The 25,692-nt window shown below is 45.3% G+C and overlaps 1 protein-coding gene across 3 annotated transcripts in view; it reads right to left on the bottom strand.

The window, feature by feature from the left end:
• Positions 1 to 25,692, bottom strand: part of MCC (MCC regulator of WNT signaling pathway) — a 310,501-nt gene that overhangs the window by 228,833 nt on the left and 55,976 nt on the right. Inside the window, exon 1 of one of the 3 annotated variants that reach the window (XM_044275929.1) lies at positions 2,357 to 2,665. The exons of the other annotated variants lie outside the window; for them this stretch is intronic. Within the exon in view, the coding sequence (XP_044131864.1) occupies positions 2,357 to 2,413 (57 nt within the window). The 5' untranslated portion in view covers positions 2,414 to 2,665. Of the gene's footprint in view, positions 1 to 2,356; positions 2,666 to 25,692 lie in introns of those variants that run through there. 3 annotated transcript variants of the gene reach the window in all.

Genomic DNA, 25,692 nt, shown 5'->3' with positions numbered 1-25,692 from the left:
TAGTTTCACGCAGCATTTTATTTTATTTTTTGGAGGGGGGGGGGGGGGGTGAAGCCAGTGCAGTTTTTGATGCATATGTCTGAGTCAGCTCCAGCTCCAGAAGGTAGAAGCAAAACGCTGTGTACGACGCTGATTTTTCCAAGTTTTCAACGCTGTACGAGGAGACAGCGCTTGGTGTTCGCGCACGTGCATCTCCCTCCTCTCTTCCTGTTCACTGGTACTGTCTATGGCCTTTGCTGACGGCTCCTCATACAACTCCTGAGCATAGGTCATCAATAGTAAAAGCCCGGACAAGCCCGGCTTAAAGGGTTTCTGTCATCAGAAATTCTGTTATGTAGCTGACTGACATTAGCGATGTGCTGTCAGCAGTACATAACAGTGTGTCCCTGCTGTCGTTCTCCTAAAAAATACACTTTTTAAATATGCTAATGAGCCTCTAGGTGCTATGAGGGCGTTGATTCAGCACCTAGAGGCTCAGTCTATGAACCATTTAGCACACCCAGGTCCTCTTGAGGGACGTCCGACTTCACCTGATCGGCGAAGAAATCCCGCGCCTGCGCAGTCCTGTTTTGTATTCGGCGCAGTGAGTGAAGGACGCGCTCCTGGTGCCGGCTTCACTCACTGCACCTTCGGACGTCACTCAAGAGGACCTGGGCGTGCTAAATGGTTCGTAGACCGAGCCTCTAGGTGCTGAATCAACGCCCTCATAGGACCTAGAGGCATATTTAAAAAGTGTATTTTTTAGGAGAACGACGGCAGGGACACAATTATAAATCATAAACTGCTGACAGCACATCGCCAATGTTAGTCAGCTACATAACAGAATTTCTGATGACAGAAACCCTTGAAAGTATACCCCACCCCCACCCCCACAAAAAAACACGACAAAACTGCACTAAAAAAGTATTGAGAAAAAAAACTGCTTTTAAAATTAGTGTGGATTCCGCTCTGATTTTAAAAGCATGTTTTCAAAATCCACTGTGTGAACACGCACGAAAAGAGTTACATCCACATGACATGTAATTTAATGCAGATTTCTGGGTGGATTTTTCTGTGTTTCTGCCCCAAAATCTGTATGTTTTACTTTTGAATTTGGTCACAGATCCAGCGGTTCCTGGCCTTTTCTGACCAAGCCGGATTTGGTGAGCTCTGCTCCTCCGCCGGCCGGAAGAGCCTGCCAGATTCCAAACTCTGATGTGGACGTATCCTTAGCTGGTCCTGTATTACTCAGCGTATGTTCTACACACCATGCACATGTGGCCTACAAATCCCCTCACATGGCGTCACCTGGACCAATACTTTATGCTGTCAGGGAGAAGGCATCTTGTGCCACTGAGGGATACCAGGTAATAGCTCCCACAGGTCTATGGAATAGAGATGGATGCCGGGAAGACTGAAGACTAGATCATAGCTCTGCTGGAGAACACATTATAAAAAATTCACCCAGAGCGTTACATATATTTGCTTTTTTTCTAAAAAAATATATATATATATTTTGCAAGTTCCAATTCGAGTGACTGGCAAAAGTTGTGAGAGTAGCACATCCTCCACGTACTATAATAGGATTACAACTACTGAGCTGGCGTCTGCTCCGTGTTAGTGATGGATGACTGCGGCCATCGAACTTTGCTCTCAAGACATTGTGCAGCAGACCACACAATTAGGGTTAGTGTCCGAGGGGGTGACAATCACATTCCCAGTCACTGTGTCCGGGCAGCATAGCTGGTCATATGACAGAAAGCATCCCTATAGGTGACCTTGAGCAAATGACGACACTTCAGCGAGTATACATTAATCTTATGCACCAAGCAGCTGCCCATTACCGCCAGCGTCCATAAGAAGATGGTGTTAGCGCAGGATCAGAGACCTGATATAATGAGCTGTGCTTCCCACTGTCACAAGGAGACACATAATGAGCAGACGCCAAGGCCCGGAATTATTTTACATCTTCTAGGGACTTCAATGGTCCACATTTCCACTAATGAAGTCACAGAGCTACAGGGAAGAGGCAGAAACCAAGTCTTCACGTCCAGTATGGAGAATAAGTGGAGCCACCTACCTGGCTTTCATTCATTACATTTCAGGTTAATGAGTAAAACCTGGTGGAGCGGGCAATATAACTGCCCACAAGATCAGACACAGGCAAACCAAAGAGGAGAAACTTCTGCGTGGCATCAAACACAAAGCAATATGGTCCAATGCCAGGGACACAGACTGGCAGCACTCTTATTGCAGCCATGGTAGAAAGTCACTGACACCCTAATGTACTGTCCAGAGAGCTGAAGGGGAGCACTGGTGCACATATCTGCATGCAGTCACCACAATGACACATCTGCCCCCAGTGGAAGTCACTTACCTCACTGATGTCCACCTGGGAGTCGTCCCCATAGGTTAGCCCCAGCCCGGCGTTCATGGCTGCAGCCAGACTTCCTGCCTCTATGGCTCACACATGGGAGAGCTCCAGGACGCGCACATCCCCTGCTCCAGCCCCGCACAACTTCTGCCGCCGCCGCCGGGGACAGGACGAGGCCGGCCCCATGTACAGTGCGAGGAGCCCGGGCACGGAGGTGGCAGGGGCGGCCAGGGAAAGTTTCGGTGTGTGCGGGGTGAGGAGAAGCAGCTGTCTGCCTGCTGCACCGAGTGACGAGGGGCGGTGCTGGGGCACAGCGGAGGGAGGGGGCTGAGGTGGCCGCTCTCCTCCACTTCCATCGGGTCCTGGCAGAGCTGGGTGACCCCCTCTATGAGGCGTGCAGCAGAGCCCTCCCTCGCATCTGTGTGACAGGGGCTTTCCGCCATCGCCCCTTGTAGTCGGCGCAGATCTGCAGCACATTTCTCTCAAGTTGTCTCTAAAGCAGCTACTTGTGGGAATGGGGGACCTCACAGCCCCCACAGGACATAGAGGTGTCATCCAGGGAAGCCCCCCATTGGGGGGCCACCACACACCCTGCTCAGCCATGTCTTGTGTGAACAGTATGGTGGAGAGGACATGGACCTGGGGGGAGACAGTCACCGAATTTACTAAAAGACATGTCAGGGGGCGATGGGTCCAGCAGAGAATATTTATCACCTATCCACAGATTAGGGTACTTAAGTTTTCCGGTATTGAGTTCAGTCCTAGGGGCTCAAATCCGGAAAATAACTGATCAGTTTTATTCCCATGCATTCTGAATGGAGAGCAATCTGTTCAGGATGCATCAGGATGTCTTCAGTTCAGTCCTTTTACGGTATTTGGACGAAGAAAAATACCGCAGCATGCTGCATTTTTCTCTCCGGCCAAAAATCCTGAACACTTGCCGGAAAGCAGGATCAGGCATTTTTTCCACTGGAATGTATTAGTGCCAGATAGACAGATCTTGTATTGCAATGCATTTGTGAGATGAATCCGGATCAGTCTACAAATGGTTTACGTTTGCATACAGATTGCCGGAATTTAGCAACGCAAGGGTGAAAGTACCCTCAGACAATAAAGGTCCGACTGGTGGGACCACCGTGATCACTACAACATATGACATCAGGGAAAGGTTAGGAGGAAGCAGTAGTGCAGCCATAGTGCCACCATTCTACTCCAAGGACATGGGACTGACCAAAGCCTTCCATCCTCCCTGTGGGTATGTGGTCAGGAGGAGGGGGGTCAGCACCTGTAATCATACACAATCACTAATATAGACTTGTCTTCCATTTCCACAGGAGAATACAAAGAACTTCTACACTGAACTTTCTTCATCACTGAGAAAGTCATCATTAGGGTCAATTCCCACGTGGTTCCTTAGTGGTTAAAAACTGCAAAAAGTCCTGGAAAGAAGCGCCTACTGACACTAAAATATTGAGCCTCTATTACAGTGGTGGGGAACCTATGGCACAGGTGCCAGAGGCAGCACTCAGTGCCCTCTCTGTGGGCACTTGCACAAGTCTATGGCGTACCAATAGGCCTTAGACCAGTGATGGCAAACCTTTTAGAGGCCAAGTGCCCAAAATGCAACCCAAAACCCACTTATTTATCGCAAAGTGCCAACACATAAATGTAACCTGAATACTACAGTCCAATATAGAATATCCTCCATGTACTTTATCACTTAGCTATAATATCCTGCCTAGATTCAGTGCACTGCCTGTGCTGTTCATAGTGTGCCCTGTACTGATGAATGGCAGGAAAAGTCTAAGGCATATTGGTACACCATAGACTTTTTTTTTCACAGTGCGGGTGCCCACAGAGAGGGCTCTGAGTGCCGCCTCTGGCACCCGTGCCATAGGTTCGCCACTACTGCCTTAGACCTTTCCTGGCATTCATCAGCGCAGGGCGCACTATGAACAGTACAGGCAGTGCACTGAATGTAGGCGGTTATTATAGCTAAGTGATAAAGTACATGGAGGATATGCTATATTGGTATTCAGGTTAAATTACTGTGTTGGCACTTTGCGATAACCAAGTAGATTGTGGGTTGCGGTTTGGGCACCCTGTCTCTAAACGGTTCTCCATCACTGCTCTATTAGCATAGTCATGGCCTCTGGCCATGTGTTCTCCAGAGGGAGAGGCCATATCGCCTATTTAACAATCCAACAGCCCAATTTGCCCCCTGCAAACTGCTATTAGGGGAAAGTTGGGCCACCGCCAGTCCGCCATACACATTAGATGGTTGGACAGTTCCACCAACATTGGACATTCCCATCCCCATCCACTAGATTACATTGTCCAGAGCACATCTCAGCCGTCCGGACCATGTGGGGGTTTGAGGGCTTGCAGCAGGGCGAGGGATGACAATAAAAAAAATAGTGACTCGTGTAGTACTGCCGTTCATACAGCTAAAGGCCAAATGAACACGGCCATGTTCCGCGGCCGAGAGCGGTCAGTGGTATGTCGGGCTGGATTCCTGTTCAGAGCAGGAGCACACGGCGTCATTGGTTGCTATGACGCCGTGCGCTTCATGCCGCCGCTGCTGTATTACTGTACAGCAGCAGCGGCATGAAGCGCACAGAGTCATAGCAACCAATGACGCCGTGTTCTCCTGCTCTGAACAGGAATCCAGCCCGGCATACCACGGAGCGCTCTCGGCCGCGTGCATTCGGCCAAATGGTGACAAATTCCCTTTTAGACTGTATATAGCACAGCACATTTTAACACTTAAAAGTAGTTTTTTTCTTTACAATGAAGAGCTGTAACAATAAATAAAAAATATACAATAAAAGATAACGGGTGTAGTATTTATTTTAATATATACCTGAGAAAAAAGTATCTGCAGCCATTACTACCAATTCCCAAATACATCGCAGTCCAGCAAGCTGAGCATGCTGCCATGTACGGCCTCTAGAGGGAGCACTGGGTCACTGGTGAAGACCACCTCCAGGCCCCTGCAGACAGCTTCTACACTGAAGTATTCTATCATGACCACAGCCTCAACATTTACAGCCTGTCTGTCTGCCAGAACTGAAACAAAGGGAAGGAAAAAGCCACAAGTCATGAATCACTTTGCAAACAAAGAAAAATCAACATTATCAGATTTTACCAAGGTACTAACATACATAGGTCCAGATTGTGGCCAAAATGTCTAAAAAGTGATGCAATTTGGTTTCTATATATTTTTTTCTGCTTCTCCTGAAAAGGGGTGTGCATATAGTGGCCAGCCCCTTTAAAGGGTTTTTCCAGGTGTTTAATATTGATGACTTATCCTCAGAACCAGAGGGGTTCCGAAACCTTGCACCACTGCTGATTAACCACGAAGAGGCTCACAGGAGTGCCGCGCTGTCCTTTTCCTATTGCTTTGACCCCAGTAGGGCTTTTCCCTGCGATCGTTAGATCACTTGTTCCCTGGAATGAAATGAATTTCCAATGCAACCTATGGGACGTTCAATGTGTCCCTTTGGAGCCCTGCCACATAGGAACTATTGCTGTAGTAGCCTTGGAACCTTCGGAGGGACGTGAGCTTTCTTGATCTCAGCACAGAGAAGCCATTCGGGCACCGAAAAAGCAGCACGCCCAGAGAAAAGCCTCCGACAGGTTAAATGTCTGTGATCAGCATTAAAGCCGGTCACAGACATTAGCCTTGGGTATCTCCTGTTTAAAATAGCAGAAACCTAGTGGCCATGGCGCCTGCTGCGCTCTTGAGCTGGCTTATCTTTAAAGGGTTTCTGTCATCAGAATTAACCCTATTAAACTAGCTGACATTAGCGATGTGCTAATGTCAGCTGAACCTAACTAGCCTTTTCCTACTTGTATCTATGCCCCGTTACGCCAGAAATCTAACATTTATAATATACTAATTAGCCCCTAGACGCTCCGTTCTCCCACCTCTGGACACACCCCGCTGCACTTGATTGACAGGGCCAGGCAGCCTTGGTCTCCTCCTGCTGGCCCTGTCTGCTATGTATCTCGCACCTGCGCTGTCCCGTTCAGCGTTCAGTGCAGGCGCAGCAAGTGAAGGACGAGCGTCCTTCACTCACTGCGCCAAACACTGAACGGGATGGCACAGGCATGAGATACATAGCAGACAGGGCTGGCAGGAGGAGACCAAGGCTGCCTGGCCCTGTCAATCAAGTGCAGCGGGGCGCGTCCAGAGGTGGGAGAACGGAGCTGCTAGGAGCTGGGGCAATGCCCCCCCCCCCCTGCTCCTAAACTCGAATTAGCATACTATAAAAGTTAGATTTCTGGCGGAACGGGGACATAGATACAAGTAGGAATAGGCTAGTTAGGTTCAGCTGACATTAGCACATCGCTAATGTCAGCTAGTTTAATGGGGTTAATTCTGATGACAGAAACCCTTTTATAGGACATGTTCAATCATTTACAGAACGGCCACATGTATCCAGAAAAAAATACAGATGTGTGCATGACCCCACAGAAATGAATGGGTCTGTATGCAGTCACAAAAAATGCAGATAGCTCACAATGAAAATAACAGTCACATCAATCTGACCTTATTTTTAGATGTTCATCAAACATGAACGCAACCCTAAATAAGGAGTCCGGCAAACTGTCCTGAAGGGGAATGCATAGGTGCTCCAAGCAATGACTACTACAGTCCCATTCTCCATCACCTGGGCTGCATATTAGACAACCGCAGTGCAGCCACTTGTATGGTTTAGAGAACTTATTCTAGATTTATTTAACAGGGAGGGGGTATTTCAGTTACACTCGTGAAGCTTTGAAAATATATGTTCATCTGCTGCCAATTTATTATTAAAGTGTACAGATGGTACATCATTTAATAATGACACAGAGTGACATTGTAAGAAACCACAGTGTGTCCTATTCCCTGAGTGGACAGACAAGGCTTTCTGGGAAAAGTCACCAGAGATCCGCTCTCCTGCTGTCTTTCAGCCTGATAAAATATTATGGCTGCTAATAAGATATAAAGAGAGAAAACTGCTTAAAATGATCACATTCCTCAGTCAGGACGAAGTGGCAAAATATTATCATTCCTTCCCTTTGTGAAAGAGTATGGCTTTGCGGTTCAGTTGTGGGGTATATTCACACACGGCAGACCTGCACTGATGTGCTATGCTGGCGCTGGTATAGCACATTGCTACTCCTCCCTGTTCCCGCTCAAGCCTGGCATAGTACATCAGCTTTAGCAGAGCGGCACGGGTACAGGCAGGAGCGTTGATGTGCGCTCCTGCCAGTAGCACACTGCGGCCCCACACTCAGTACGCTGGTGTATGAGAGTACAGATTAAAAAAGCGCTATAGACACCTGAACGTCTGGTGCTTATTAGGTCACTAGAATAAGTATAATACATAAAAGTATATTACAAAAATTAATTATGTCCTATTTAGAATAGGTCAAAATAAACTTAATGGGGTATTCCCATCTCAGAAAATGGTGGCATGTTGCTAGGATATGCCCCCATTGTCTGATAGTTTTCGGTCCACCGCTACACTGAGAACTGAGCGGGGAAGGTGGTGGCTGTAGGACCCCGGGGTCCAGCCACCGCCAAGCGCTCTCCCCATAGTACTAAATGTGAGCACACCGCACTTGCGCAGCTAATGCTCCCATTCATTTCTAAGGGACCGAAGGAAATAGCTGAGCCAGAGCTCGGCTATTTTCGGAAGCCCTTCACAATGTTAAGGGGTCCATTCTTGATGTAGGTCCTCTGGGACCCGCACCTATCAGACAATGGGGGCATATCTATCCTAGCGAGCCCCTTTCAATAAAAGGGCAGTTACCCTTAAAATATGCCTGCCTTACCCTTGAAAACTGCTGGCTACAATAGTTGGAGAGTTTATCTATTTTGTAGTTAAAAATTGCAAAAAAGCTTTAACTCAAGTTCCTGCATGCTGTGCAGAATCAAGTAATAGGTCAGAACAGCCATGGTGTTTCCATGTAACGCTCAGGAAAACAAAAGGAGACTACAAGACAAAAAAGGAAACCTCAACCTCCTGATTAGTTCTCAAGAGGGAATGCTCATTAAGACTCCAGTAAATATTCAAACAAATCTGTTAAGCTAGAAGTACAAGAGAATCTCAATAACAGCGCGCCTTAATGGCTGCAATCTGTTAGCAATCCTCTAGTGCGGTGGGATCCTTTCATAGTCGTCACATCCACTGAACATACAATGTTTATGTAGTGTGATGGATTTCAGGTCTTGGGGACGTCATCTGGAATGTGGCTGACAACTGGGAAATAATACTAAAAGCCTGCCATATACAACAGATAACTCGTGTGTCCACAAAAGTGCTAAACATAACGTATTGCTCCACATCTGCTGCTGCAGCTTCATAGCAGGAGTAAACCAACATTAATACCAGGACATCTCCTTCGTTGTCGAGATACCTTTATGGTACAGAATGCTGATTGACAACCAATGAAATGTTCTTATCGAGGATCTTGTGTCCTTAGATCATGGTGGAAAAAAAACATCCGACAATGTTAGAAAGGTTTTTAATAGCACCGGGCACCATGGGACCAGATGATATATATAAAGGGGTTGTGCAGGGGTTTTATACTGATGTCTTATACTCAGGATAGCAAAGGAAAAGGGGGTCAGTCAGCACATCCCAATGCGCAGGTGCAAGCTGCCATGGCTAGAAACACAAAGAAAAAAAAAAAACGCAACAGCGCTCTGCAAACCAAAAAACGTACAATAATGCCTTAGTGGTGGAAAATATTCTGGTGCTAATGCTACGCTGATTTAGTAAATTTGAGATTCTTGACAAATACATCTTGTACAAAATGATTTGTGCCCGTCTTCCACACGTCAAGGCGATCTCTGTAAGATGGGAACCTAACACTAAATACTACCCGTTTTGTGCCATAACGACCACCATAAAATTCAGGGAGTGCAGGTTCCACATGCATGCTGGGTCCACTCTGCTTTTTATCATTTTTGGTGCCAAAATGGCCTCCATTAAATTCAGGGAATGCAGGTTCCACATGCATGCTGAGCCCACTCTATACCTCTCCTGGTGCCAGACGGCTTCCAAAGAATGCAATGAGAGTCCACTCTATACCTCTCATGGTGCCGAAAGGCTTCCAGTGAGTGCAGGGAGAGCAGGCTACAGCTATATACTTATAAAGAGTACTTTATTTGGTTTGCAGAGTGCTGTTGCATTGTGTGTTTTTTTTCTTTATCCTCAGGATAGGTCATCAATATCTGAACAACGGGGTCCAACACCCTGCATTGACCAAATCAGCTGTTTAAAGAGGAGGTGGCGCTCAATGCGAGCACTGATTTATGTTCATTACACTGTCTGTTATCTTGGAAGTGAGTGTAACCACAAGTACGGATGTGGCAGAGTTAACAGTCACAGTCATAATGCGTTAACTAGATGTGATAACTCACCAAGTGTGACTGTTAACTCTGCTACATCTGTACTCGCTCCTTTAACTTGAATGGAGCGAGTACATGTAATTACACTGCGCAGCTGCAAGGGAGACAATGTGCTGTCTAATGAAGAGGAACTAGCGTTCGCATGGAGCACCGCCTCCTCTTCAAAACTGCTGATCCCTGCACAACCCCTTTAAGGGACACTGACACACATTTCTTGAAGGGGTTTCGCAGTACACTTTAATAAGTATGACCTCTCCCCAGGATAAGTCATCAATATCAGATCAGTAAGGTCTGACTCCTGAAATCCCTACCAATTAGCTGATTGAAGAGGCTGTGGCACTTGGACGGGGGCTGCGGTCTCTTCAAAGTATGTCACCATACAGTTGTGTGAATGAGCCATGAAAGGAGTTCTTCAGGAACCAAAAAAATAATTTAAAATACTGAGAAAACGTGTTATTTTTAATAAACTCCTAAATGCCTTTATTTATAATGGCTCATTTTGCCTAGGGTGCAGGCAGTGGAGAAATTAAAAAAGGCCACTGTCAAGATTCCGTCATGTGAAATTCGTCCTAATGACAGAAGACGGCCTGTGTCAGAATGCATAGCACAGAGCAGTAGTCCTATGTAAGCTCCGTTCTCTGCCTGTATCAGCCATGTGAAGCACTATATTATGTACAGATCACAGCTGAGAGAATCTCTCATAGTGCTTCACATGGCTGATACAGGCAGAGAACGGAGCTTACATAGGACTACTGCTCTGTGCTATGCTTTCTGACTCAGGCCGTCTTCTGTCATTAGGACGGATTGCAAGTGAAGGAATCTGACAGCGGCCATTTTAATTTCTCCACCGATTGCCCCCTAGACAAAACTAGCCATTATAAATGAAGGCATTTAGGAGTTTGCTTCCGGGAAAATGGCTTTAACATTTTGGGATTAACAGTTTTTTTATTTAATAAAGTTAACAAGGAGTGTCATGTCTAGAAGACAGCAGAATAATCAGCTAATTATAACAAAATTAGGCTAGGTCTACACGACGACATATGTCGTGTGACACATAGGGCACAACTACACTGCAACATGTGTCGCACAACAATTGTTATAATGATAGTCTATGGTGTCACACTGCGACTGCGACACGACAGTGGCAGAAAAATCCATCTTAAATGGGATTTTTTGTGACTATCGCATCGCAGTGCGACACCATAGACTACCATTATAAAAGTTGTCATGCAACATTGGTGTGACCAAATGTCGCCGTGTACACCCAGCCTAACAGACAGAGACAAGCAGCGAGAGATACAAGGAAGGAAAGAGATTTCCTGCTTGAATCAATGCTGATGCTGCTGTGAGCACATGACTATTAGCCAGCATGTTCCCTCTACAGACACACAGACACCTCAGAATTCGTTGCTTGAGTACCATATTCAAAGTTATTATACCCCTCTATAACCTCTCTCAACAAGGAGGAAGTAAAGGGCTTTAGTAAATCAAGTGAGCTATACTTTAACTGTCCAGTATATCCTACTTGCATGCACGGATTATCAAGTATTTCACGTTCTGAAGTAAGATTTACCATATTTCTATGAACTGAGTAAGCAGTTATATGATGGGCAGGTTTAAATATTTATAAGGCACTACTGTCTCTGATATGGGTTGAGACTTGATGATAAAGCATCTAGAGACCTGTGTGGTGGGCTTACTAAACTGTGACGGTGAATGCATTTACTTAAGAAAAATATGCTTACCGCAAGTCTGCTCTAAATTACCATCCATTTACTGAATGCATACAAGTGCCAGGAACCTCAGAAATTGTGAGAAGCTCTCATGTAAGGCCATCTTTTAATCATCTATACACAAAGCAGACTACTAAAGATGTAAGACATTTACTAAGGGCTATGTGTGGTTTCCTTCACTGAGGGCACAATTTAGATTTTTTTTTTTACATTGCTAGTCTTCCTTCTCACAGTTAGGCATCAGTAGTGCCGTGATCCGTGTCCGTTTTTCCTTCCGTGGGTCTTCCTTGATTTTTGAGGATCCACGGACATGAAGGAAAAAGTCGTTTTGGTGTCCGCCTGGCCGTGCGGAGCCAAACGGATCCGTCCTGACTTACAATGCAAGTCAATGGGGACGGATCCGTTTGACGTTGACACAATATGGTGCAATTGCAAACGGATCCGTCCCCTATTGACTTTCAATGTAAAGTCAGGAGTCCCTATTATACCATCGGATCAGAGTTTTCTCCAATCCGATGGTATATTTTAACTTGAAGCGTCCCCATCACCATGGGAACGCCTCTATGTTAGAATATACCATCGGATTTGAGTTACATCGTGAAAACTCATATCCGACAGTATATTCTAACACAGAGGCATTCCCATGGTGATGGGGACGCTTCAAGTTAGTATATTCTAAGAGCTGTGGACATGACTGCCCCCTGCTGCCTGGCAGCATCCGATCTCTTACAGGGGGCTGTGATCTGCACAATTAACCCCTCAGGTGCTGCACCTGAAGGGGTTAATTGTGCGTATCATAGCCCTCTGTAAGAGATCAGGGGCTGCCAGGCAGCAGGGGGCAGACCCCCCCTCCCTCCCCAGTTTGAATATCATTGGTGGCCAGTGTGCATCTGTCACCGCCAGACATCTGAGAAGCTCTGACAGACGTTCTTCAGAACCTCCGGCCTGAGGTTATTTTGTTTTGCTTTGTCATCTCGTTTCCCTCTCTCAGCTGTCATCTAGTTGCACTGATTGCATCCCTTTAAATCCCCTTCCATACTGCATCACTTTGTGGTTTATACAACTTCCTGGAGTGTGCTGATGCTAGAAGCTGTTACTGCTGCATCCACAAGATAAGTCTGTTTTCTTTATTTCTGTTTGCCTGTGGTCTTGATCCTAGGTGACCCTGACTCCCTCCGTATTAAGTGTAGGAAGCCGGTGGTCGTGTCCCCTCACTATTATAGGGTGTTCAGGCGTCATACAGTCGAGGAACGAGGGTATGCAATTTTCTACCATTGAGATTTTTGCATAGGCTGAGCAGTAAGGGAGAGAGCTAGGGCTCTTACAGGGCTTACCCTATTGTTCCTTAGTTTTGGATCAAGTCAGTTGGATCTTCATTTGTCTCTTCTAGTTTTCTGTAACACCATCCGTGACAGCGGCTCTGCCCCACCTCCCTCCCTCTATTGTATTATCATTGGTGGCCAGTGTGCGGCCCCCCCTCCCTCCCTATATTGTATAAATTTCATTGGTGGCAGCGGAGAGTTCCGATCGGAGTCCCAGTTTAATCGCTGGGGCTCCGATCGGTAACCATGGCAACCAGGACGCTACTGCAGTCCTGGTTGCCATGGTTACTTAGCAATATTAGAAGCATCATACTTACCTGCTGCGCTGTCTGTGACCGGCCGGGAGCTCCTCCTACTGGTAAGTGACAGGTCTGTGCGGCGCATTGCTTAATGGTCTGTCACTTACCAGTAGAAGGAGCTCCCGGCTTGTCACAGACAGCGCAGCAGGTAAGTATGATGCTTCTAATATTGCTAAGTAACCATGAAAACCAGGACTGCAGTAGTGTCCTGGTTGCCATGGTTACCGATCGGAGCCCCAGCGATTAAACTGGGACTCCGATCGGAACTCTCCGCTGCCACCAATGATCGGGTGGGGGGGGGGGGGGCGCACACTGGCCACCAATGATATTAATACAATAGGAGGGGGGTGCGGGCGTACACTGGCCACCAATGATAATACAATAAAGAGAGGGGGGGGCCGCACTGTCCACCAATGATATTAATACAATAGAGGGAGGGGGGGCGCACACTGGCCACTAATGATATTAATACAATAGAGGGAGGGGGGGCGCACACTGGCCACTAATGATATTAATACAATAGAGGGAGGGGGGGGGCGCACACTGGCCACTAATGATATTAATACAATAGAGGGAGGGGGGCCGCACACTGGCCACCAATGATATTAATACAATAGAGGGAGGGGGGCCGCACACTGGCCACCAATGATATTAATACAATAGAGGGAGGGGGGGCCGCACACTGGCCACCAATGATAATACAATAAAGGGGGGGCCGGGGGGGGGGGGGTCGCACTGGCCACCAATGATATTAATACAATAAAGGGAGAAGAGAGAGGGGGCCGGGGGGTCGCACTGGCCACCAATGATATTAATACAATAGAGGGAGGGGGGGCCACACTGGCCACCAATAAAATTAAAACTGGGGAGGGAGGGGGGTCTGCTGCCTGGCAGCCCCTGATCTCTTACAGGGGGCTATGATACGCACAATTAACCCCTTCAGGTGCGGAACCTGAGGGGTTAATTGTGCTGATCACAGCCCCCTGTAAGAGATCGGGTGCTGCCAGGCAACAGTCATGTACACAGTTCGTAGTATATTCTAACTAGAAGCGTCCCCATCACTATGGGAACGCCTTTGTGTTAGAATGTACTGTCGGATCTGAAAACTCAGCTCTGAAAAAGCTTTTATGCAGACGGATCTTCGGATCAGTCTGTATGAAAGTAGCCTACGGATCACGGACGCGCATGCTAATCTTGTGTGCATCCATGTTTTTTCATGGACCCATTAACTTGAATGGATCCGTAAACCGCTGTCCGTCAAAAAAAATAGGACAGGTCATATTTTTGGGACGGACAGGTCATATTTTTGGGACGGACAGGATACACGGATCACGGAGGCGGATAACAAACGGTGCATTTTCCGAGTTTTCAACTGACCCATTTAAAGTCAATGGGTCCGCAGAAAATCACGGAAAACGGAACAACGGCCACGGGTTTTTTTTTTTCAAGCAATGTTTGTGTGGCTTTTTTGCAAAAAAAATTAATAAAAAATGCTGAAAAAGAGAAAATAACAGTAAAAAAAGTTAAAATTGTGGCATTTTCCTGAAAAACACTATACAGGGAGTGCAGAATTATTAGGCAAATGAGTATTTTGACCACATCATCCTCTTTATGCATGTTGTCTTACTCCAAGCTGTATAGGCTCGAAAGCCTACTACCAATTAAGCATATTAGGTGATGTGCATCTCTGTAATGAGAAGTGGTGTGGTCTAATGACATCAACACCCTATATCAGGTGTGCATAATTATTAGGCAACTTCCTTTCCTTTGGCAAAATGGGTCAAAAGAAGGACTTGACAGGCTCAGAAAAGTCAAAAATAGTGAGATATCTTGCAGAGGGATGCAGCACTCTTAAAATTGCAAAGCTTCTGAAGCGTGATCATCGAACTATCAAGCGTTTCATTCAAAATAGTCAACAGGGTCACAAGAAGCGTGTGGAAAAACCAAGGCGCAAAATAACTGCAAATGAACTGAGAAAAGTCAAGCGTGCAGCTGCCAAGATGCCACTTGCCACCAGTTTGGCCATATTTCAGAGCTGCAACATCACTGTAGTGCCCAAAAGCACAAGGTGTGCAATACTCAGAGACATGGCCAAGGTAAGAAAGGCTGAAAGACGACCACCACTGAACAAGACACACAAGCTGAAACGTCAAGACTGGGCCAAGAAATATCTCAAGACTGATTTTTCTAAGGTTTTATGGACTGATGAAATGAGAGTGAGTCTTGATGGGCCAGATGGATGGGCCCGTGGCTGGATTGGTAAAGGGCAGAGAGCTCCAGTCCGACTCAGACGCCAGCAAGGTGGAGGTGGAGTACTGGTTTGGGCTGGTATCATCAAAGATGAGCTTGTGGGGCCTTTTCGGGTTGAGGATGGAGTCAAGCTCAACTTCCAGTCCTACTGCCAGTTTCTGGAAGACACCTTCTTCAAGCAGTGGTACAGGAAGAAGTCTGCATCCTCCAAGAAAAACATGGTTTTCATGCAGGACAATGCTCCATCACACGCGTCCAAGTACTCCACAACGTGGCTGGCAAGAAAGGGTATAAAAGAAGAAAATCTAATGACATGGTCTCCTTGTTCACCTGATCTGAACCCCATTGAGAACCTGTGGTCCATCATCAAATGTGAGATTTACAAGGAGGGAAAACAGTACACCTCTCTGAACAGTGTCTGGGAGGCTGTGGTTGCTGCTGCACGCAATGTTGATGGTGAACAGATCAAAACACTGACAGAATCCATGGATGGCAGGCTTTTGAGTGTCCTTGCAAAGAAAAGTGGCTATATTGGTCACTGATTTGTTTTTGTTTTGTTTTTGAATGTCAGAAATGTATATTTGTGAATGTTGAGATGTTATATTGGTTTCACTGGTAAACATAAATAATTGAAATGGGTATATATTTGTTTTTTGTTAAGTTGCCTAATAATTATGCACAGTAATAGTCACCTGCACACACAGATATCCCCCTAAAATAGCTAAAACTAAAAACAAACTAAAAACTACTTCCAAAAATATTCAGCTTTGATATTAATGAGTTTTTTGGTTTCATTGAGAACATGGTTGTTGTTCAATAATAAAATTAATCCTCAAAAATACAACTTGCCTAATACTTCTGCACTCCCTGTATATGAGACCACTCTAAGGTATAGTCACACATTTAAAGGTGTTGTGCAGTGCAATGGTATTGATGACCTACCCTCAGAATTGGTCATCAATATCAGAATGGCAAGGGTGCCAGGAGTTGGACCTCTACCAATCAGGTGTTTGAATGGGTAGCAGTGCTCATGCAAGTGCTGCTTCTGCTTCACAATTACCTGTGTGTCGTCTAGCTTGTAGAAGCAGCGCAGTGTAATTACAAGTGCTCCATCCCATGAGCGCTGCTACCCCTTCAAACAGATGAGATGCCAGGAGTCAGAACCTTACCAATCTGATATGGATGACCTATAGTGAGGATAGGTCATCAACATCTTTCCACTGCACGACACCTTTAAACTTTGATGAGGGTTTTGGCACAGATTCCGCACCAATATCCTCATCAAAGCAGCTTACATTCCGTATTCGATGGATTATTTCATACATCATTCACTTGCAGTGGAAAGAATCTGTCCAAGAGGAAAATGCAGCATGCTCTTTATTTTGCACAGAAAAAAACATGGGTTTGCCCCACTGAAGGACAATGGTGTTAGGCTACTTTCACACTAGCGTTCGGGCGGATCCGTTCTGAACGGATCCGCTCATAATAATGCAGACGGAGGCTCCGTTCAGAACGGATCCGTCTGCATTAAAATGGCAAAAAAAAAGCTAAGTGTGAAAATAGCCTCGGACGGATCCGTCCAGACTTTCAATGTAAAGTCAATGGGGGACGGATCCGCTTGAAGATTGAGCCACATTGTGGCATCTTCAAACGGATCCGTCCCCATTGACTTACATTGTAAGTCTGGACGGATCCGCACGCCTCCGCACGGCCAGGCGGACACCCGAACGCTGCAAGCAGCGTTCAGCTGTCCGCCTGTCCCTGCGGAGGCGAGCGGAGCGGAGGCTGAACGCCGCCAGACTGATGCAGTCTGAGCGGATCCGCTCCATTCAGACTGCATCAGGGCTGGACGGCTGCGTTCGGGTCCGCTCGTGAGCCCCTTCAAACGGAGCTCACGAACGGACAGCCGAACGCTAGTGTGAAAGCAGCCTTAATCCTTGTGCAGATCAGTTGGCACATCCACAGCAGGGATCTGAGCGTCAGCCTTGTTTTTCTGGCATGCATTCTTTGTAAAAGAAAGCCTAAATGTGTGAAGATAGTCTAAGTCACTTCAGAATGCTCTTGTAAAAGATCAGCTTCTCAAAGTAACCCTCAGAATCAACCACTTGACTATAGACAGGTCTGCACACATTATTTTCTCCCACTCTAGCTGTCTTTCTAACAGAGAGGTCAATGTAGACAACCATAAAGATACTAAATGTGACCTTTTTAAAATATAAATCTAACATGAGACTCATCGCTATCTAAACACATCTAATATATCCACTTAGAAGGTGCTTATGTTTGATACTCCGCTGATGCAGAACAAAGCGAAGGAACGGCTCTGAGGAGTTAAGCACATTAGAGCAAATGCACCCTTGCATCATTCTTCATCAAACTTTTATTAAATAACCAAGCCCTTACCATCATGATAATCTGGTCTTTCCCATGAGGTCATATGCTATTAGTTACCAAAGCAGCATGGCAGCGACAGTGGCAGTAGCCGCAGCACATGCAGCTAGGGTTGTGTCAAATAAAAGCTTGTTTTCCTTGTTGTTTCATGATCATTTTACCAGGACACAAAAGACATTTATGAGTAATAAAACCAAATACACTGCACAACATTGCAGGACATTTTGTACAATACCAAATTGGGATTCTCTTCCCCAGCACTTATGAGATCACAGAGGGATCCCAGGACCCCAGACTACGGCTACATGCACACAAACGTTTGTTTCCGTGTCCTTTCCGTTTTATTTTTTTTGTGGATAGGATGCGGACCCATTCATTTCAATGGATCTGCCAAAAAAATGGATGCCATACGGAACATCATCAGTTTCGCAGTAATTTGCATATTTTAAAAGATCAATTTTTTTGTGAAACCAAGCCACAGAACAAGGTAAGTGCCCTATTTAGGGAATAGTTGTCCATTAAGGATTTTAATATGCCCAAAAATGAAAAATGAGTTTTGGGGGGTGACAGAAGCCCTTTAAGCAGCCACAAGTCACACATTCATAAAATAAGACCAGTGACATGTTACAGTAAGTAATCAGAACGGTAATATAATGAAAATAATAATCAGTTACAGATGCTACATTACCTGAGTGATCATTACAAGTTCTATTTCAGTTTTCCCTTTAAATTTGCAATACAAAATGATGCTCCCTCTATTCTATGCATTACATTAGAGACAGATTTACAACAGTATTCATCCAGTTCTTGCTAGTTAACTAAAATACTGCTAAAGCAACAAAACCTTTGGGATACCTGTGCTCGGTGTGGCCTGGCTACTGGATCCGCATGCAGAATACCGCTTGTTGTCAGGCCAGTTGAACAATAGCAAGTACAGGTGCCTTCCGGCAATTATTGGTAATCCACGTGCAGATGCGGCAGCCCGGCTGTTGGGGCTGGTAGAGGCAGTAATCTGCATGCAGGTCCCACAGCCAGGTTGACCTGTGTATGCACACTGTAAGGAGATGTTCACACAAGCATTTCTATGCTGCTATTTCTGCATTCAAATCTATGGCAAAAAAAACAAACATAAACTGTTCATTAATTTAAATGGAAGTGTGGATTTAAAATCCACATTATTGGAAAAAAATTAATATTAATATGCTCTTTCTTGCCATGCTCATTCAGATGACTGCACGGATCAGCCCCATTGAAAAGGCCAAATCTGCAGGCGACTGAAAATTGGCCTCAGAACATCGAGGTTTAGCCTCAGATTTCTGCCATGGATTCTGTGGGAGTAAAATCCACCATGTGAACTTACCTTAAAGGGGTTGTCTGTGAAGAGAAATATACCGTACTTGCCTGTTCCCCAACGCTCAGTTCCAGTTCATGGGTTCTCCGCAATGCACCTCTGGTGTCCATCTGTAAACAACCGCACAGCGGGGTCATGTGTGTTGCTGTAGCCAATGCCTTTCCTCAGCAGTGACATGCCTCTTGGGGACGCGTCACTGCTGAGACCAGTCATTGGCTGCAGTGGTGCCCGTGACCCTGTCTGTCCAGATGGTGACAGACGGGGTGGAAGTGCAATGCAAAGAACAGAGAGTTGGGGAGCAGGCAGTATATTTCTATTCTCCGATCCCACTGGCGGGGCAAAGAAAAAAATAAATTAAATAAATCCCAGACAACCTATTTAATACACTCACGAGCAACACACAGGCATTGCAACATTAAAGGCCAGGATAAAGCGAGGTGACTGTAACGGCTATCACTTAGTGGTCCCCAAGGAACAGTAGGAGTCGAGTGCTGGATATTGTAAAATAAATGCAATAAAAAGCTTCAAGAACTGAATAGAAGGGGAAGTTTTCTATTTCAGATTACACCTTTCAGTGCCTTAAAGACAGAGGGTGCCGGCTTATGTTTAATAGCCATAAACTTAGAGATTTACTTTATATGCTAAACAACCAAACGTGTGCTTTGCATACCACTCCCCAAGATGGGCCTCATGATGAAATTGCCTATTCTTATCACTCAGCGTATGGACAGTTTAACAGCAACATCATTTATTTCCCACGTGGTGTAGACAGATGCTCGGTTTCCAAATGCAAACAGACAAGCTAAAACCAGCATTTGGGTTACAAATTAACACAAAACAAGCTTCTAACGCACACTGCTGTGAAACCCATAAATATATTTTTTTTAAAAACAACTAATAAAATACACTGTCTCCTCCATAAGCAATGAAAGCAAGCAGCACCTAAGGAAGAAGACCGGCCTGTGCCATTTCACTACACATGCTCTTTTCATTGAGCGCTGCCTGCATTAGTCCGTCTGGCAATGACCATGTATAACGCTGCATTTCAAATCAAATGGGTAAAATCCCAAGTATCCAGTTTAGCCTCTAACACATGGAAATCCAGAGCGCAGTCATAAAACATCCCCATATGTGAGGACAATTCACGTCACATTTTACTACACAAATAATTCCTGTAGTGCTTCCTATCTTGGAACGGGAAGCCTGTCTCCAGCGTATAGTGACTTTGGCACCATGTCCTCAGACTGCCAGGGGAGAGAAGAACACTGAAGGCAGCTGTGCTGGAGAAGACTGGCCCATTAATCTGTCTGAGAACTCCCACTCATGGCCAGACATGGAAACGCAAGGGGAAAGACACCAGCTAGAAAGTCTATCTGTGAGGCAACACGCTCCTCCTAGATTTCTTCATCAAAAATAACCCCTCTACTCTGTGAAGGCTGTACAGCATACAATCCATACATGAGCAAAAAAGTACCCTCTCTCCAGTAAAAAATAAAATAAAAAATACTACCGGATGAGTTGTGGTTTCTTATCACATTATCCTAAAATATATGTATCAGGGAAAGCAGAATAACCCCTCCCAGCAAATCTACTGAATTGTGCATGAATATATCCCCTCCTCTACACTACAGCAGACTTCATCCAAATTAAAATGGCTGTGGTATTTGTCGGGATGGGGCAGAGGCTTGAGCCAAAGCACCATTCTGCACCAAAATTGTGGCTCAATTCTGGTGTCAAAATCTGTCTCAGCAGTTATTCATGGGTTAATTTTTTTTCATCATCTGGCAATTTATTCAGCTATGCATCTAAACATGGTGGAATGTCATTGATCTTTTGCCTAAAAGGTGTTAGGTAATTGTTGTAGATTTCTGGGGCATGAAGCGTTTTTTTTTTTCCCCGGCCAAAACCCAGCACTCATGCTGAAGAGCAGCTGGATCCCATTATAGTCAATAAGGTTCGGCAGTAAGGCCTTCTGCACACGACCGTAGGTGTCCCGTTTGCAGTATTGCAGACCGCATATGCGGATCCGCAATACGCAGGCACCATTCCGTGTGCATTTCGCATCACGTATGCGGACCCATTGACTTGAATGGGTCCGCAAATCCGTAGATACGGAACGGAAGACTACAGAAGCACTACGGAGTGCTTCTGTGGGGTTCCGTTCCGCAAAAAGATAGAACTTGCTCTATCTTTTTGTGGAACGGACGGATGCCAATCCATTCAAGTTGAATGGGTCTGGATCTGTTCCGGCAGCCACATAGAGGATGCCACTGCATTGGGGACCACAAATTGCGGCCCCCAATGCACAGAACAGAACAAATACGTTTGTGCAGGAGGCCTAAATGTCAGTATCCGGCTAGGCTGGATCCAGTGAACTCCGGCAGGCTGTTTTCTAATGGAACAATTAAAAGGAGGTCTGAACCTACCCTAAGGGTAAGGTCACATGTGAACTAAAAGGTGGCCATACAGCTTAAAGGGGTTCTGCAGCTTTTTCTTAGTGATGATCTATCCTCTGGATAGATCATCAGCATCAAATCAGCGGGGGTCCGATCAGCTGTTTGAGGAGGCACCGGCGCTGGTAGGCCCAGTGACGTCAAGATTAGTATCACTGGCCTGTTTACTTGAATGGAGCTCAGCTACGCCGATCAGATGCTGATGATCTATCCAGAGGACACATGACAGGTCCAGTTGACTATCTAATGTCTATGGTGGTGTTCCAACTCTACCCCAACTTAAGATAAGGCGCAGAAGAAGGATCGTGCATAATGGATGTGAACATGCCCAATCCTTTGTTCTTGCAGGAGATAATCCTCTGCGGCTCATGACCCTCACCCTATTGAAAACACATGCACAAGCGGCCAAGCCAATGGTGAATGTGTATAGGGGGGACAAATGCTGGTATCTATGATGTACGGCCACCTTTACCCTTTAGCTGCACAAAGTCTACAGTCAGTAGTGTGAAAGAAACTGTATCCTCTAGAACTTGCTTTTGAACCCTTGCCCCAAGACATATTAAAAATAACAAAAATTCTATGTATAACTCGGCAAGGATGAATAGCGAAAATTAGGTTTTAAAAGGATATTTTCTCATTAAACAAAGGGAAAGCTTTTCCCACCCATTCACAGCATAATATTCCTGCAAAGGAAATTGGATATTGGATAACACTAGAAGTGTCTTATTAATATTGGTGCGGGGCCCAGTTCCAAAGGCAGCTGCATTGCAGCAGGATATTTTTTATTTTTTTTACCCTCAATAACAATTCAAGAATGGATACTAGGCACATGTGGTACCGTGCCACCCAATGCAATATTAATCAGCCTGGTAATTAAGGGAGAGGTTTTTATGATTTGCAGATCCACAGCGAGGTTTACAAGCCATAAAAATGGAAAAAGCTCCTCAGGTTATTTCATGAAAACAAGAGCGGGATAGGTTGGCAACTTGCTATAATTAAAACTACATTTTCTGTAAGTCTTTAAAAAAGCAAAACAGCAAACAGGTTGCACAAAACAAAATGCAGATTTTGTGGAAGGCTCTGTTCACAGGGGCGAATTGGCCATAGACCGTACAGGGAAATTACCCGGTGGGCTGATGCTCAAGGGACCGCCTAAGCCCTTCTCACGGCTGGCCACTAGAAGTTTTTGGGGATGTATTTTGTACTGATGGAGGCAATATTATAAGGGACGATGGTATTTGGCTCTGTTGGGGTGGTATAATGTGCCACAATATGGTATTACTGGCCCCTCATACTTGTGTCAGCCCCGTCTTCCATCAATTTGGAGCAGACTACAAAACGGGACCCCTTTTACAATTTTTTTCAGGGCCACTTTAAAGAGGACCTTTCACTAGTTTAAAAAGTAAAGACTAACTATATCAGTGGGCAGAGCGGCGCCCAGGGGTCCCCCTGCACTTACTAGTATGTCTGGGCGCCGCTCCGTTCGCCCAGTATAGGCTCCGGTGTCTGCAGCGCCTTCTTTTGTACTGGGCGGAGTTTTTGTATTAGGGTTGTCCCTTGCTGCAGCGCTGGCCAATCGTAGCGCACAGCTCATCAGCGACATCCCAACCTGTCTTCTGTACTTCAGGTCTCCTCATGAACTCCATTCCCACAAAGATTCAACTTGTACTGCAGTGTGATTAGGACAGGTTTTGTGTGTACTAATAGGATGGAGGCCATTTTATTTCCCCTAATGATTGCTCACCAGACAAAATGAGCAATTATAACTAATGAAAGATATTTGGGAATATATTTATAATAAAGTAATATTTGTGTATTTTCAATAACTTTTTTGTGTTCATTTCCAGAAAAACTTTTAATGGGGGTCTGTCACCTCTCCCGACGTGTCATGTCTGTTTTAGTAATAACTTGCATTCCCCAGGTTATAACAAGTCAGGTGCATTTATTCATATGACTGTTTTGTACCCATACCATTATTCCTGCTATAAAAGGATTGCACAACCGAGTATATGAATAGATGCACCAAAATTGGTTGGTTGAACTTGATGGCCTTATGCATTTTTTCAACTGTATTAATTATGTAACTATGTAATTGCTATTAAATGGGGAATGCATATAGTTACTAAAACTGAAAAGTCAGCAGAAGTACCAGTACTCTTTACTGGGGTTGTGTCACCTCACGGACTTGCACCTATCTCTAGAAAAGAGTCCCCAATTTGAACAAGAGTGCACGTGCATGTGTGGCATGCTCTCCATTCACTTCTATGGGAGTTCTTAAAACAGCGGAGAGAGCTCGTTTGCCTATTTTCAGAAGTTCCATAGAAATTTATGGAGAGTGCACTGTGCAAGTGCGGGCACCGCTCCATTCACTTCTATGCGACTGCGGGAAATAGCTGAGGTGGAACCGACTCCTATCTGACATTGTGGCATATCCTACCGATATCCTAGATGAGACAACACCTTTGAGGGAGCATTTCTAATAGCCATATTTTGGGCAAATGTAGTTAATATGATATTCTAGCATAAAAATGTAGCTTCACTGAGGATCAACCTTCACTTTTAGAAAATTTTATTGAAAGTCACCTAAAGCCCATGCTTTATGAGACCGCGTAACTAAATATACTACATATGCAGGAAATAGATCAGCTATATTTGCCCCTTCCGAGAACACAAGACTGTGCTGAAATCCATCATACTCTGTGTAATGGGGTCATCTCGGAGATCGCTGGATGATAGGATAGACATTAATACTGAAAGGAAGATGAAAAGGAAAAATTTACAGCACCAAATACTTTTTGCCTTCTTGACTTTAGTCTGGCAATTACTATCTGTTCTTTGTTAATTAGACTTCTGGCACATATAATTTAAAGCTGCAATCCTCGGGGAATCACAGATGAATTTTAACTCAAGTCCCCAGAATGAAAAAATAGACTTGCTCAGCTTCATATTCATTAGAATTTAAATCTGTCCTAATAGACAGAAATGTACACTGCAAAAATTACTACCATCGTTTAACCAAATCCCAGGTGTTTTCTTAAAGTTTATGCATTTGAATATATGCAAATAGAGTGGTTTATTTTCTACATTGGTAAGGATATGGCTACTTTTGACCAATCATTATTAATTTCTAAATACATTGCAATTAATGGAGACTTATCTTAAAAGGGTTTCCGTCACCAGATTTAACCCTATTAAGCTAGCTGACATTAGCAACGTGCTAATGTCAGCTAAACCTAACTAGCCTTTACCTACTTTTATCTATGCCCCCGTTACGCCAGAAATCTAACTTTTATAATATGCTAATTAGCCTCTAGGAGGGGGGTGGGGGGGGGGGGGCGTTGTTCCTGCTCCTAGAGGCCCCGTTCAGTGCTTGCATCTGTCTGCCAGCCCTGTGCTATGGTGAAATCTCGCGCCGCTCATCATTCGGCGCAGGCGCGGTGAGGGACAGTCTTAAATATTGAAAAATGTCTGCATTTCCGTGCAATGAATGAGTCTCTCCACTGTCTTATAAGGATAAGGCTACGCATAGATCATACTTCAGCCAAACAGTGGCCAATACCAGTGGCCAAGCTGGTTTAGGCTACCTGCACAAGTTGTGGATTACACACGGATTCTCATGCAGTAAAGCACAGTGTAAGGGTTCATGCACACGACCGTTGCCCGGCCGTGCCCGTATTGAGGTCCACCCCAAATCACGGATGCGGACCCATTCATTTGAATGAGTCCACAATCTGGAAGGTCCGGTGTGGAACAGAGGCACGGAACCCCACAGAAGCAGTACGGAATGCTTCTGTGGGGTTCCTCTCCGTGCTTCCACACCACCAAAAAGTAGAACTTATTCTATTGTTTTGCGGTGGGGACGGATCACGGACCCATGCAAGTTGAATGGGTCTGGATCCATCTGCGGAATCCGCACGGATGTTACCCGTGCATTGGGGACCACAATCCCCAAACCCTGAAAAGCTGATCAACAGCCGTGTGCATGAGCCCTAATACAGTACCAGCAAAGTGAAGATTAGATAAGTCTCATGTACACTTTTTTTCCGTGTGGAAATTCACCTTTTGTGCAAGTTTTGAAATCTGCAGCATGTCAATTCTTTGTGCGGCTTTCACCCATTTCAATGCAAAGGTG

The sequence above is a fragment of the Bufo gargarizans genome, chromosome 1 (genome assembly GCF_014858855.1).
Source record: "Bufo gargarizans isolate SCDJY-AF-19 chromosome 1, ASM1485885v1, whole genome shotgun sequence".
Classification (NCBI taxonomy): Eukaryota; Metazoa; Chordata; class Amphibia; order Anura; family Bufonidae; genus Bufo; species Bufo gargarizans.
This window is presented reverse-complemented; position numbering and strand designations above follow the sequence as displayed.